We start from the raw sequence: 14,723 nt of genomic DNA on the forward strand, positions 1-14,723 counted from the left end.
AAAAAACTCACTGGAGCTTAAAGTGACCCCAAAGCCCATTTGAGGCAAGCCATAGGGATCACTCATCTTGCTGTGGGTGGTTCTGCAGGGCAGGCATACAGACAGACAGGACACACCCTAGTCCTTACCCAGCTGCCACTTTCGGGAACACATGGTCTCCATCATCCAGATGGGCAGGGCAGGCTCCAGCATGGCTATCCCCATGTTTGCAAAGCAGATGGAGCCTGCAGAAAAGGAAGGGTGTTAGTGTCCTTCTGCCTTCATAGTAAGTGTCTGTGATCACTTCAAACACAGACCCCACGGGCCCCAGCTCAGGGACCGCACTTTCATGGGATAAAAGCCAAACAGTGAGCCAAGAGGATAACAATTACTATTAGCTTTAATTTAAGCCAGCTCCATGCCAGAGTTACAAAGTCTGTAACAGGAGAGAGCCATCAAACTCTTTTGGCTTAGCCCATCCACCTTACAAATGTAGAGAAAATGTTGCAGTTCCCTAAGGAGGAGAGCTGCGTACAGCAGCTGGCAGCCCCCACACAGCATGGGACATCGCGATCCCTGAGGTGTCAGAAGATCTAAGGGTCATGGTACACTGGGGACAGGTGTTTGTCCAGCCATATACACATAGAGTATCCATGCAGCTCTTCATCATTTGTTAGCCAAGCTCTGTAAACACAGAACTGCCTGGAAAAAGACACACAGAATGGCCCTCCGTCATTCTAGAAGCATCCTGTGCTGTGCTCTGTGGAACCTGTAATTTGCTAGAACAAATTCAAAGAAAGCTGTGCAAGCATGATGGCAGTGTGCACAGCTCATTCCTGGTGACATTTAACGGCAGAACATCTGAACGATCGGGCTTCTCTTCCGACTCACCTCGCTCCTCACTCCCTCCACCACCGCCACGTGTAACACAGGAATTGTGCCTAGCCTAGCAGTGTGGGGTACATCTTCGATTTTCCTTCCGTCACTGAGGTTCCAAGAAGCAGTCACTGCCTGGCCCATAAGTGCTCAACTCAGGGAGTTTACACCTCTAGGGCCCCACCCTTCCAAACCCCTATTTTCCACCTAACCTTGACTCTGGGATGTTTCCTGCACCCTGTAGAGCCCAGGGCATGAAGAGATTGGTGCACTGACTTCTTAGCCCTTACTCTAGGTGCCACCCTGGCTAATCCCACAGAAGAAGGGTTCAACGAAAAACAGTCCAGAGCTTGGTTGACTGATTTTTCTTTTTCTTCCTTCCTTCCTTCCTTCCCTCCTTCCTTTCTTCCTCTTTCCTTCCTTCCTTTCTTTCTTTTTTTCTTTCTTGACAAAGTTTCATGTAGCCTAGGCACGTCTTTCCTAGAACACCAAGGATGTCCTTGTACTGGGATTACAGGTTGGCGTTACCATGCCAAGTTTAAGCAGTGTTGAGGAATGCATGAGGTTCTGTGCATGATAGACAAGCTCTATTCACTGAGCTACATCAGCAGCCTTCAACTTGGAGCATTTAAAGAGCTGAATATAAATATTCCACAGAAGACAAGATCCAGTTCTCTCAAACATTCTCAGTTGCCTTGTACGTCATGCTTTGCTTAGACAAATCATCCCCTCTCAGGCTGAGCCATACTGCAAGGCTGCCCAAAGGGCCACTTGCTGGTAGCAGCCTTGTATCTAGGAAGGGAAGCCCAGACCCTGCAGGGAAATATACTGTCTCCCCTGGGGCCGACCCACCAGAACCCCAGAGTTTTCTTTCAGTCCATCTAGGCCCCATGTCCAAAGGCATAACTTCTCATGCTACAGGCAGAGAGGTGCTCTCTAGGGCTCAGTTCTCAGGCCAGACGTGCACCTGAGACACTTCCTTCCAAGAAAGTTCAAGGCCAAGTAGTGAACCTTTAACATGAAGACAAGAAACCAGCAAGTATAATGCAGGGATATCCCATGTCTCTGACCTCACATTCCCAGCAGGCAAGTGAAAATCACCCCCACTGCCCACCCACCCCCGTAGAACGGTCCTTAATTTTCAGAACCCAGGAGTCCCACCTGCAGCGATGAGGATATACGGGTCCTTCAGCAGGGTAGTTAGGGGTGTCCCCTTCTGACTCTGTCAGGCAAAGAGAGGGGTTAGAAAGAGTTCCTTGGGCCACCCTTTGGCCTTCACCGCCCAGTTGCTTACCTCTGGCTGCACCCGGGAAGGCTGGAGCACAAAGAGCTGGACAGCTGCAAAGGGGAAGCACAGATGACCCTTGGGAAGCAGTTATGGCCCGAGCACATGCCATCACACAGGCCAAAGCCACAGCCACTCACCTCCATCCAAGAGCACCAGGGCAGCCAGGACCAGGAAGGGAGCTGTCTTCCCCACAAACTCATAGAGTATACTCCCAAAGGGAGGTCCCACTACAGAAAGAGAGATCCACAAGACAGCCATGGTAGGTGGGTTCCTCTCCCTCATAGGAGAAATGCCCATTCAATTCTTAAATTTTGCCTCCTAAAAGATTTGGGATGCACACCCTACACACAGCTTAGCATCACGTTGAACTTCTCCCTAGGTACGTTTTCGCCTACGAAATGGGAAGAACACACAAAAGCATCCCGAAGACCAAGGGTTTGAAGCAAAGGAGCTAGGCCAAGAGTTGTGTGGGTTCTGTAGCACAGGATGCTTTACAGACTTTATACCACCAGACATGGAAAACACTGACTCCAGAGAGAAAGAAAATATCAAAGACATGGGAAAATATCCAACTCTCCTTGAGGAAAAATGTCTGTCCCCTGGCCTAGGATGTAAACCAGGGCAGGTGTAATGGCAGATACAGAAGGCTAGAAGTTTCTCTCAGATTATAATTCAGAATTTATTATTATTATTATTATTATTATTATTATTATTATTATGGTTTTTCTCTATAGCTTTGGGTCCTGTCCTGGAACTAGTTCTTGTAGACCAGGCTGGCCTCGAACTCATAGAGATCCACCTGCTTCTGCCTCTCGAGTTCTGGGATTAAAGGTGTGTATGACCACTGCCTGGTAATAACTCAGAATTTTTGAAAAGAAGGGATCTGACAGACCATACTACTCAATTCTGTGTTTTATATTGGAGTCTGGTACAAACAAGGTTTGGGGACAGAGGCCGAGGAAGCCCAGATCTTTTCCACAAGGGACTTTCCCCCTATTTCCCAAAGACTCTGTAGGGAAAAAAAAATAGAAACAGGAGGGTTGAATGCCTGCTCAAAGAAGTGTGGACGTGGACTCAGTGTGGCTATGACTAATGAGCAAGGGAAATTGTAACCCAATGCCAAAAGAGTCCCACCTGCAAGTGACTATTACATACCTAAGACCCCCATGGCCAGGCCCCCCAAAGCGATCCCCATGGCGTTACCCCTCTCTTCATCATCTGTGTACACGCTGGCCAGCATGCCCATTCCTAAGCAGAAGAAGATCCGGTTAGCGCCCATGCCCTGGGGAGTACCAAAAACATCATCCTTGGCATCCTCCCTCCCAGCAGGCTGACCATCTTCCTAAGCCAATGAAACTGACTGAAATATAAGACTAGGCAGAATCCAGCAGGAAGGTGGGCACCTTCTCCAAAATCTCCTCTATTCCTCTCTACCTCCAGTCCCAACATCAGTCCTCACAATGGCAAACAGGCTCCCCGCCCACAGGTGTTTTCGTGCCTACCAGCCACGGATGAACAAGAGGAGCCGATTCCCTGCAGAGACCTGGCGATCAGCAGGAAGGCATAGCTGCTGGAGAAGGCAAACACTGCCAAGAGAAGAGGCCCAAGCCCTCACATCAAGGTCAGGCCCTGCCCACGAGACAGGGATGTCGCAACATTGTGTGACCTGGAACACACCCCTAAACTAACGGGTCTATCCATGCTTGAGACTGTGGGCTGCTCCATGAAGTACTCCCTTCCTGTACTGTTGCCAGTACAGCATCCCTCCTCCCCCAGTCTAGTCTGCTTCCTGGTCCACAAGAGACAGGACTTCTTCCAAGACCCACATGCAGAAGGCAAACAGCAGATACTTACTAACTGTTGAGATAAACATAATACAGAATCCAGCAAACATGGGAATCGGATAGCCAATTCTGAAAGACACAGACATGAAGAGTTCAATGATGGCTGGCTGTTTCTGTAAGGCTTTATATTGATTTTTCCAGACGTTATCTGTTGGGGATCAGCTGGATAAGTGGTCTGCCAACTTGTCTGAAAATTCATATACTCAGTGTTTCCTACGTGACCTTTTCGTGTTTGACTGTCTTAGAATATGAATACACTTATGGGCAGCCACTGTGAATGAAAATTCCTCTGGAATAAATGTTAACACAATATTGTCAAGTAACCCCAAACATATCTAAAAGATCATCGTTATTATTATCATTGTTAGTGTAGTCTTTGTAAGAACTTCCCCAAAGGGACATCTGTGGTCAGTCAAAGCAGCTTCCCAGCCACCTCTGCCTGGAGGAAATGTCGCCCTGCTTTGATAAAAGTCCATCAGATGAGTCACCTGGCAAGAGAAACAGCAACATCATGTCTAAGAGGCATTAGAAATCAAGATGCTAAGATCTGCCTTTATGCTGACCCTGAGAGGCCACGTGTCTCATGCAAAAGGTCTAAGTCCAAGTTGTTTGTCAGGACCGACATCCATGGAGGATTCAGGAACTATGTCCACTGAAGACCCTGGTACCAGTTCACATTGTATCAGAAAGGCATATGTCAGGTCTAATACCTACCCCCTCCCTCACAACACATCCAAGGCTAGTCTCCTTTGGTCGTCACAGACAGAAAAGGCTATCTCCTTAAACCCAAATACAGAGAGGCTTTTATAGGCAACTGTCTACCAGGGAACCTGAAACAGAAAAGATTCTTCAGAAACTTTATCTGCTCCTCACTCGTATGAGTGTGTGTGTGTGTGTGTGTGTGTGTTGTGTGTGTGTGTGTGTGTGTGTGTTGTGTGTATGATGTCGGTCAGAAGTAACAACCTCTAGAATCATCCACAAGAAGACCGTCTACCTCCTTTGAAACATCTCTTACTGCCCAGAAACTCCCCAAGCAAGCTAGACTTGCTGACCAGCATGCCTCAGGAGTCCTCCTGGGCCTGCTTCTCCAGGCCTGGGATTACAGCTGCATGTCACCAGGTCAAGCATAGGTTCTAGGGACCAAACTCAGGTCTTCATGTTATTAAGGCAAGTGCTTTACTGACTGAGCCATCTCACCAGCCTCTCCCCTCCATTCTTGCTGAGCCATCTCTCCAGCCTCTCCCCTCCATTCTGACTGAGCCATCTCTCCAGCCTCTCCCCTCCGTTACTGCTGAGCCATCTCTCCACCCTCTCCCCTCCATTCTGCTCCATTTTCTCCTTTCCTCTTCTGTGTGGCCAGGACACGGCAGCAGCCACCAAGAACCTCTGCCCTGGAGGTAATGCCAATTCTGCCTAAGCTACTGCCCTCTGTTTGGTTCTTCCAACCTAGGAAACTCATAGCTTCCCAGGCCTCTTATCCCTCCATCCTGGAATCCCGGGGACCTGGAGAGGGATCAAATGAACCTCAGGAAGCAGAAAGTCAAGCGTGCCACGTCCAGGCCTGCATAGAAGGTTCTTCCAGTCCAGACCATCATGCAAAGCGTCCCATCAGCACCTTCCTTTGAAGGTTTTATACCGAGTCCCACGAGCAGCCACACAGCTACCCCAATGGCCTCCAGAAGTGGCTGACCACCTCCTCATTTCACAGATGGGGAAACCAAGACATGTAGAAGCAACATGTCAAATGTTATTTGGGCTAACTGCTCTCAGACTATGGCCTCCAGGCCAGAGCTTTTGCTTGTGAATTTGGCAACCTCACTGGGTAAGCAGAGGTCACAGATTTGGTTTCGAATGGGATCTTTTAAACAGTTCTGTTGTCATAGATTGTGTGTATGTGTGCAGGTGCATGCCCACAGAGAGCCCAGAGGAAGATGCCAGGTGTCCTGTTACATCATTTTCAGCTGTATTACCCTGAGAAAGAGGCTCTCACGAAACTCGGTGCCCACCATCATCTCTGCTAAGGTAGCAAAGTGGTCAAGCAGTCTCCTTGGCAACACTGGTGCTAAACCCTAAGTTAAGGAAGATTAAACGGGTACCTTGTGGGACTCCACCCTCAGACTCTCTTAGCTCTTTGTATGCCCCCCTTAGAACACTGAGCAGTGAAGGGGACACAACTGCCTTCCTCCTTCCTCACAATGTCTCTGAAATGGGCAGCTACTCAAGCCACATTAGTCACCACCAACCGAGTTTTCTCTCTTGTCTCAACTCAATGCCATCTCAATTAAAGTATTGTAAGCAAAGCTAGATCTGATTCAGCAAACCTGTATCCAAGTGGCCTGTTATCAACCACTTGTAAGTCATGCTGGACCACGGTCATTCTCTACACAGTACCAGGGAACAATTGATCCAATTTGAATGTGACCAAAAATCACATATTGACCCCCTCAGAAAACATCTAGAATAATAGATGCTATGCTGGCTGCAAAAACTAAAGAGTGGGGAAACCTTATGCCCTAGTTTGCTTTCTAGTACTATGGTGAACACCATGATCCAAAGCAGCTTGGGGAGGAAACGGTTCATTTGGCTTACAGGTCTCAATCACTGTGGGAAGTCAGGGTAAGAGCCCAAGCAGGAGCAGAGGCAGGGACTATGGAGGAATGGTGCTCACTGACTGGCTGTCCATGGCTTGCTCAGCCTGCTTTTCTATACAACGCAGGACCAGCGGTGGCATGACCCTGGGTCCTCCCATCAACCATTTGTCAGAAAAATGCCCGCAAAGGTTTGCCTGCAGGCCAGTCTGATGAAGACAATCTAACCAAGGTTCCCTTTTCCAAGGTAACTCTAGTTGGTGTCAAACTGACCAACACTGACCAGCATGCCCTCTGACAACTGATGCTTCTGTAATGCTAATTGTTCCTTTCTACAGACTCTTCTCAGCTCCCTGAGACCACGGTATAGTCCCTTCAATCACTGTAAATGACAGAGAGGATCTCTGCAGCAGGAAATGAATGCCAAGAGACAGGAATATGTTAAAGTTGTTTCAGCGTTTAGGAAGTGAAAGTCTTAAGTCCAGCCTTGGGTCTGCTAGAGCTTGGGCTGGATTGTGCACCACACACCTGCCTGAGTGAGCCCTTGTGCTCGCAGGAGAATGAGCTAATTCTATTCCTGGTTCCTTCTGGCTTCAGTGTAAGAAGCCCTTTGTGGGCCCACTGTCCCCTCCCTGCCCATCCCAGTGAAGTCGACGATGGGAGATCGCCTCCTTCAAACAGCTGGTTTCCCTGTCTGCCGATTGTCTGAAAAGGTCACCGCTTCTTTCTACAAAGCATGCTTCAGAACAAGCGGCTGAAGCTGGAGGGGGGAAAAATACCCCAGAAGATTCCGAAAAGCTTTCATGCCCTGTGGCTTCCAGCTTGTCGTTCAGATGTTAGCTAAAGTCTGCAAGGAAAAACAACTGCTTTCGAATATACTAGGTAACTATGGAAATAAATTAAGCCACCGACACCAGCTTGATAGAAAGCAGACCACCCGGACAATGCCAGGCTACGAAGGAAGTGAAGGGAGTCGGCTCCCATTGGTGGAGTGGCCGCTCCTAGGCCATCTGCTAGCTCGAGACAGCACTTGGTTCTAAAGACGCAGCTACTATTTAAAGTGGATGCTGAACAATTTAGGACAGGGCATCTACGTCATCTGAACTTTAACCTTTTCACTATAAGGAGAGGGGAGGAGAGTGAGCGAGAGGGGAGGAGAGAGAGAGGCGGACATAGCATAACTTTACCTGCTTTATGAGAAAGAAAGGTAACCACGTTTTTATATTGTCTGCCTACACACATACATGCATTTTATGTACAATGACAGGGTCACTAGCAGAATCCTGCTGTCTCTTTTGATATACAGTTACCATTAAGTAATAAGCAGTTCAACTAGAATAAAACAAATCGCTTCAGCCTCCATTAGGGAAATGGACCAAAACTCTGAGACCTTAGAAAATTCTACTTGGATACGTGAAAGTAAGTACATGTTCCAAAAGTGAGGCGTCCTTCCTTCTCTTTCCTGTCACACAGTGGCCAGGAATATACAGTAGCCCAAGTATAAATGAAACAGGAAAAATGAAAGGTAGCCAAGGTTTGCCCAAAATGGTTGCTTTGTGTTCTCAAAATTCAGTATGAGACAGGACCCCAATATTTCAAACAACAGACAAGGCACCTATTATCGCTGTCACCACATAAAAGCCACCGGGCTGGTGCCGCCTTGGTCACAAATAGCAAAGTGGGAATGGAGACGGCGATTGGGGTGTCTGGGCTCGCAGTGGACTCCTCTTAAGCTCATACAAAGCAGGCATTAGAGAGGCGGTTCCTCTAGACAGATTTCTCTGTTTAGATTTAGGTGTGTCTAAGCCTGGGCCAGCTCACGTCTGGAACCGGGCAAGGCCCAGGTGGGAAAGACTCAGACTGTCTTAGTATCTAAATTCCCCACACAGGGATTAAAAAGTAAGCCTTTACCCATTCTGTTTGACCCAGAAGGGGCCCAAGGAGATGTTAAGAGTAACAATTTTAGACCTGTGTTTTTTTTTTCCTTTTTAGTAGCTAAAACTACAAACTGTATCCTACGGAGCAGGAAAGGATGGAAGGGAAATTAGAAACCAAGTGTGTCTGCTCTGACACGTGACGACTGTGAGCGCTTCTTCCTCCTGTACCATACACCCCCTTCCCTCTGACACTCTAAGACTGGCTTCTGGTAAAGCCGACAAGGTCTTCTTACGGCTTTGTCACCAGGGATCTCGGTGCCGCCATTCGCTGCCCTTTAGGCAGGCGTGTTTACAGCACAAAATGTGAGTTACCCTCAACACGTTCAGCTCCTCACGTCTGTCAGCGATAACACGCTGTTTACAGCACGGAAGACCTGAGTCATACCTCGTGTTGGTGACTGAGAGTGGGATCGGAACAAATTACATCAAGACTGTTTGCAGTGCCTCCCGTGAAGACTGCAAGGGCTACCCAGATGAACGTGTCCTTCTTTGTCAGTTACCATCAGAACAATGGTGAGGAACAGGGCCTGTGAGCAGCCAGAGGAGCAGCAACTCTCTAAATCTGCATCTCCTGGGCTCAGAAAGTATTTTAAAAATTTTCAAACTACAATAATTTTGAAGGGACAACAGAGTTCACCTGATTGCTCTGCATCAGTCAATATGAAAATGTTTGCATTTCTGCGTTCCCGGGCAGCACAAGAAACCAATAAGATAAAAAATCATGTTTTAAACTTAATGCGATGCCCGGGCAAGCAATTAGGGTTTGCTCTGTCCCATTAGCAGACTAGTAGGTCGCTCACCATAAGAATAGACTGCAGTTCACAAGCTCAAAGCAAAATTGGGATTTTCTTGGAAGACAGTCTGAGACACAGACATAAGTAGCTTCAATCCTAAACTTTAGGGCAGTGGTTCTCAACCTTTCTAATGCTGCGACACTGCAACCCTTTAGTGCCTTTCTTTATGTTGTGGTGCCCCCCAACCATAAAACTCTTTTGTTGCTACTTCATTCATACTGTCATGAGTCGTAATGTAAATATCCGGGGTGTTCTGGATGTTCTTAGTTGACCCTGTGAAAGGGTTGTTTGACCCCAGGGTCACGACCCACAGGATGAGAACCTCACCTTTAGGGGATGGTTAAGAGGGGAAAGTCTCACTGGCTTTAAACAAGCTGCTTCTCAAAGACATTAGTAAAAATTTAATGCTTTAATTTAATAGGTTTTAATACCTATATTGGGATTTTGAAAGCGGTTTGTTTGTGACTCCCGTTTGGAGGACTGGAATTTTCACCTCATTTCACAAGCTGGCTAAGTATTACCCAGTGCCTAGTCATGTTCCTGCCTAAGTGATTGGCAGGGCGTTATTACGATAATGTCCTCAATTTTCCCATATAGTATTCGAGCTGCTTGCTCTGTCAGAACACCGAACCCTGAGCCATTTTTCTGTAATTATACCAGACGCATTTAAAGAACGGCTCTTAGTCTCGAGAAAGAAAAGAAACAAACCCATGACTCCGGAGCTCTGTTTGGTTTTGTCCTGGAGAGCAGAGGAGGGGCAGAGTGTCTCGTCCGTAATGGGGCCTCTCAGTGGGTGCACACTCTGCCATGCCCAGGTTTATTAGCTTAGCACGCTTTGTATGAAAGCCGTGTAGTATTGCTCGAAGACAGGAGGGCTGGCTGGAGCCTGGGTGGTTAACACAGGCTCGGTAGCAGGACCCAGTCCACAAAATCACACTGCATCAGAAGGGAGCTCTCTGTGTCTCTCTGTGAGTACAACAGCAGCAGCCTATGTGCCTAAGCACAGCTGGTGCTGAGGGGCAGCAAACCTGTCATAGCCTCTGTGATCCCTCTGGGGTCACCCCAGGCCTTCTTAGCTCACAGACCTTGAAACCCAGAGAAGCACAGGGTTCTACTCTTATTGGGCCTTTGCTTAGCTCTCTGATGTAGTTGGTATCATCAGTGCTTTATAGCATTTGAGTATGGAGCCCACACTTTCACTTTGCACTGTACCCCACAAACTGTCCGGCACTCTTGCTCCCTACTGCTTGGCTCACAGTTTCATCATTGTGTGACTCCAGGACCTGAAATAACTCACTTCTCCTATAGTAAAACCCGTGTCTCTGGTCTAGCACTTGGGGCCTCGTAGCTTCACCTAGGGACCCCTTCTTGGTCTCTCCCCAACATCACCTCATCTCTCTCCCTGTTAGCATCACCCCATCCTCTAAGCTCTTGTCCTTGCCTTTTCTAGTCTGTGGTACAGCTATGGGCTTGAAATGATGGTCCCTCCCCTCTCCACCACTGTAAAAAGAAGAGACAGAATCTTGCTTATGTACCTCAGGCGAGACTACTGTTTACGATGTAACCTAGACTGGCCTTCATCTCAAGGCGGTCCTCCTGGATCGTCTCCTCTACAACGGAATTATAACCTAACCCCACTAACAGCTGACATCTTCAGGATGTCAGTATCCTGGGCTTTGAGTTTCCAAGTACAGGACAGAACCAGGCTACCTTGGCTGTAGAAGGACACTTGCTGATGGCTGCCAACAATGGAAACAAAGATGCCAAAGAATTCATAACCTCTAGGTTAACTCAAAACCAACTTCAGCAGCTTGGGTTCTCAGACAATGGTCTCCATTCTCTTTCCGGGGAGTGTGGGGAAAAATCTTCCCCATGGAGTGTGGGGGAAAATGGAGTGTCCCGCCTCTGCCTCCTGAATGCTAGGATTACAGTCACAGGTTAGCCATGCCCATTTATGCAGCACTGGAGACTGAACCCAGGGCTTCCGGTACACTAGGCTAGCACACTACCTATTGGACTACAGTCCCAGCCCTAACCTTAGCTTTCTCTAACCAATCACAGAGGTGGGAAGCCACCTGACCACAATGGCAATGACCGCTGAAGAGTCCCTGTGGCCCAAGAGCGGCCTTGATAGAATCAAACTGTGCATTTAGAAGAATTGATGTGTTCTTCCCTCTTCTGTCATGTTTCCTATATTAGTACTTTTGAGGCAACAGGTGGAAAGACAGGTGGAGTCAATATGGAATTCTGGTTACTGAGGATGAAGTCACCATGCTCAGGTGTTGGGTTTCCCTGGTCCATCATCCCCCAATTCTCCACATTCTGACAAATGAGCAAGCAGCAGGATGAAAGCATCTGGAATGAGCATCATCTCATTCTTCGTCTGAGGCACACAGCTTACCTGTTGGTCAGCAGTCCTATGAATGGGTTGGTAAGGAGCTGGACGGTGGCTTTGGAGGCAAACAGCAGCCCAACTTGCACATTTTCATTCAGGAGGTCTTTGTCTTCGCTTGGACAGTCAGAAGGGACAGTGGATGTGTTGGTCACCATGTGCTGTGTGGCAATGGTCTTGTATAGCTGCTCCCCTGGGAAGCCCCCGGTGGCATTCCCAGTGGAATTCCCGGTGAATGAAATGGTAGAGTTGTCATAGTAGGAGAATATGCCCTGGATGCTTCCCAAGGTGGAGGCTGCGAGTGCTGGCTTAGTGGTCTGGGTTTCTGTAGTGTTTTTCTCATGCTTAATGCTGTACAGGTAACTGGGAATAATGGGAACTGGATGGGGACAAGGGTGGGGAGAGAAATAATTATCACATCAGAACCTTTTCTGAGACAAAGGCCATCAAAATTCAGGTCGTGTGAAAAGCCAAATGAAACCCAGAAAAGTGGGCCATGTACCCCGGAAGAGGAAACCATGTTCAGAGGACATGCTGGAACAGTTTCATATTGCTTAGTCTGAGAGAGAGAGAAAGAGAGAGAGAGAGAGAGAGAGAGAGAGAGAGAGAGAGAGAGGATAGATAGATAGATAGATAGATAAATAGATAGATGATGGATAGATAGATAGATAGATAGATGATGGATAGATAGATAGTAGATAGATAGATAGATAGATAGATAGATAGATAGATAGATAGATAGATAGATAGATATCTCAGGATACAGAGATGTCTGTCTTTTACAGGGCTTCTCATTACAGCATGCCTTCAGAGGACTATGCTGGAAAGACGGAACACTCTCTGAAGTAAGTCAGTGCTGACCTGGGGTCAGAGAGGTTGGACAGGCTTTGAAATGGATGAAGCAAGGAAACGGACATCTAGATTCCATTATGTGCTTGGGTGTAGGGGAGAAGACCAACCCTTGCAGAAAGTGATGAACTGGACATTCTTAACAGACCAACTCTACTGTGTGGTTGGGATCTGCAGATTTTCGTGGCCCTCACTGAGAATCCCTTAGACTTCTATCATGAAAAAGCTGCTTAACATTCTAGAAGCTCTGGGCACACCAGGAATGTGGGACATTGGAGGCAAAGGCCAGCTGAAACCCTGGTGCCCTGAGCTGAAAATACCATGGAGATCCTCTCAGAGCCTGCAAATGGGAGGGGGGAAATGACTCACCACACGAGCGTCTCAATGAAAACCAAATTTTTCTGTTTCATTGAAAGTTGGTTTTCAAAAAGTGCATTAGGTCTTTCGCCATGCAAACCCTCTAGCAAAGTACCTGGCTTTCAGCTTTCTTTTCTCCTTTGTTATGTATTCGTTTTGGCTTTTCTGTTTTAAGATCAGTCACATGTAGCCCAGGTTGGCCTTAGTCTGAGGGCGAAGAGGCCTGGTTTTGAACCATTCGGTCTGAACCTGCCTTAGGAGGTCATATCAGACCCATACGTTGGCAGTCGCTCCCTCACACACCTAAATATCACTTGCTTTACTTCAGAGCTAGATGACGACTTGCTCATTCGGTCCTCCACCAACTGTTTATCCACCTTTCAGTAGCCTAGTAACTAGAGGGCGGCAGCAGCTCAGCACATTGCTTCACTTAGACAGAAAGAAATCTTTTTCATCGCAGTCAAAGTGGGCAAAGGGAAGCAGGCAGTTATCAGGAGGAAACACAACTTCTGCTGCTTATCGGGTGTCATGGGTTTTGACCTGCCCTCCAGGAAAGTGAAGCCACAAGTGCAGCTCCGCGGAGCAGAGGGCGCGGCTAGGCGGGCTGGTATTCAAGGATGGGTTTTTGTTTTGTTTTACACAACTCCAACTTTTGGGGCCGGCAGAGCTGCTCAGATAAACTGGGGTGTTTGGGGTGTGGAGGACAGGTTGCCGGAGACGAGCTGCCTGGACAAGGACTAGGGGTACCGGGGAGCAGGGGCTAGATGATGAGGATGAGGTATTGGGGACGCAGTGCCAGGGCCAGGGTTGCTGAGGACCGGTGCCAGGGACCCAGTGTCACGGACAGGGATGTCGGGGGTCGGATGGCAGGGACGCGAGGGCCGTACGTACCCACGACGGTGAGCAGCATGTTGTCCAGCAGCAGCGCGAGGAACACGATGAACAGGATCAGTTTTCGCGAGTAGCGGCTGTCCCGCAGCCATCGTAGCAGAGCCAGCTCGCTCAGGGCCATGGTTCTGCTGTGCTGCAGGTGCGGGTGCGGTCAGTGACTGGGACAGCCAAGGTCCCGCGCCCCACAAAGCACAAGGAGTCGCGTCTACCAGCGGTGGAGCGGGACGACCGGGAGCATCTGGCTCCGCTCACGCGTCCGGATAAACGTCCCTAGGAGAGCCTCCAGAGCCGTCGGGGACCAGACCTGGAACCCAGGGACGCTGCCCCTCACAGCCGCGCCCAAGATCCCCCGCTCAGCTTGGGTCCTGGGATCCCTGGACCCCGCCCACTGCCTCAGAGGACCCCAGAGGGGATCTTTGTCCTCCCCGGTCTCGCGTACCTCCCGGTCGCCTGCGAATGCCTGTTGGGTTCTTGCGCCACACTGCCCTGCCTCGGTCCGTGCGTCCCTGCTGCTCCAGGTCGCCTTCTCCGCCCCAGCGCCCCAGAGCCCTGCTCAGTTTACCCAGTCCGGCTCTGACGTCACGGACAGCGCGGAGCGGGGGCGGGGGGCTGGGGCGCTGGCCTCCGCCCACCCAGAGCCGCCTCTTGTCCCCAGCCTGGACTTCCGTCACGCGCCCACCCTGGCGGACCTCGGGCACTTGTTTAGGGAAGGAGTGGGGAGGGGAGCTGCAGGAGTGGGGAAGGGAGCTGCGGGGGCTTCAGAGGACAGCGACAGGAGTTCAGAACAAGGAGTCAAGGGTCCCTGGCGAAAGAGTCAAGGCCAAGGGTGTGCAGGTACTCGGACTTTCTTCTATCTCCAAGGGAGGCCAGAAGAAATTGTGTGGGTCTTTGAACCACCATGTCCATAAAGTAGCCGGAGATGGCATGA

General features: G+C 49.1%; 1 protein-coding gene across 1 annotated transcript in view; it reads right to left on the bottom strand.

The window, feature by feature from the left end:
* Window positions 1-14,338, bottom strand: part of Slc18a2 (solute carrier family 18 member A2) — a 33,688-nt gene extending 19,350 nt beyond the window's left edge. The window contains exons 1-10 of the mRNA XM_048423847.3: window positions 14,235-14,338; window positions 13,796-13,928; window positions 11,708-12,077; window positions 3,998-4,056; window positions 3,646-3,729; window positions 3,299-3,391; window positions 2,281-2,370; window positions 2,150-2,193; window positions 2,017-2,077; window positions 129-224 (exon numbers count right to left, since the gene is read on the bottom strand). Of these exons, the coding sequence (XP_048279804.2) occupies window positions 129-224; window positions 2,017-2,077; window positions 2,150-2,193; window positions 2,281-2,370; window positions 3,299-3,391; window positions 3,646-3,729; window positions 3,998-4,056; window positions 11,708-12,077; window positions 13,796-13,916 (1,018 nt within the window). The 5' untranslated portion in view covers window positions 13,917-13,928; window positions 14,235-14,338. The remainder of the gene's footprint in view (window positions 1-128; window positions 225-2,016; window positions 2,078-2,149; window positions 2,194-2,280; window positions 2,371-3,298; window positions 3,392-3,645; window positions 3,730-3,997; window positions 4,057-11,707; window positions 12,078-13,795; window positions 13,929-14,234) is intronic.
* Between the last annotated feature and the right edge of the window lie 385 nt (window positions 14,339-14,723).

The sequence above is a fragment of the Myodes glareolus genome, chromosome 7 (genome assembly GCF_982192425.1).
Source record: "Myodes glareolus chromosome 7, mMyoGla1.1, whole genome shotgun sequence".
Lineage (NCBI taxonomy): Eukaryota > Metazoa > Chordata > Mammalia > Rodentia > Cricetidae > Myodes > Myodes glareolus.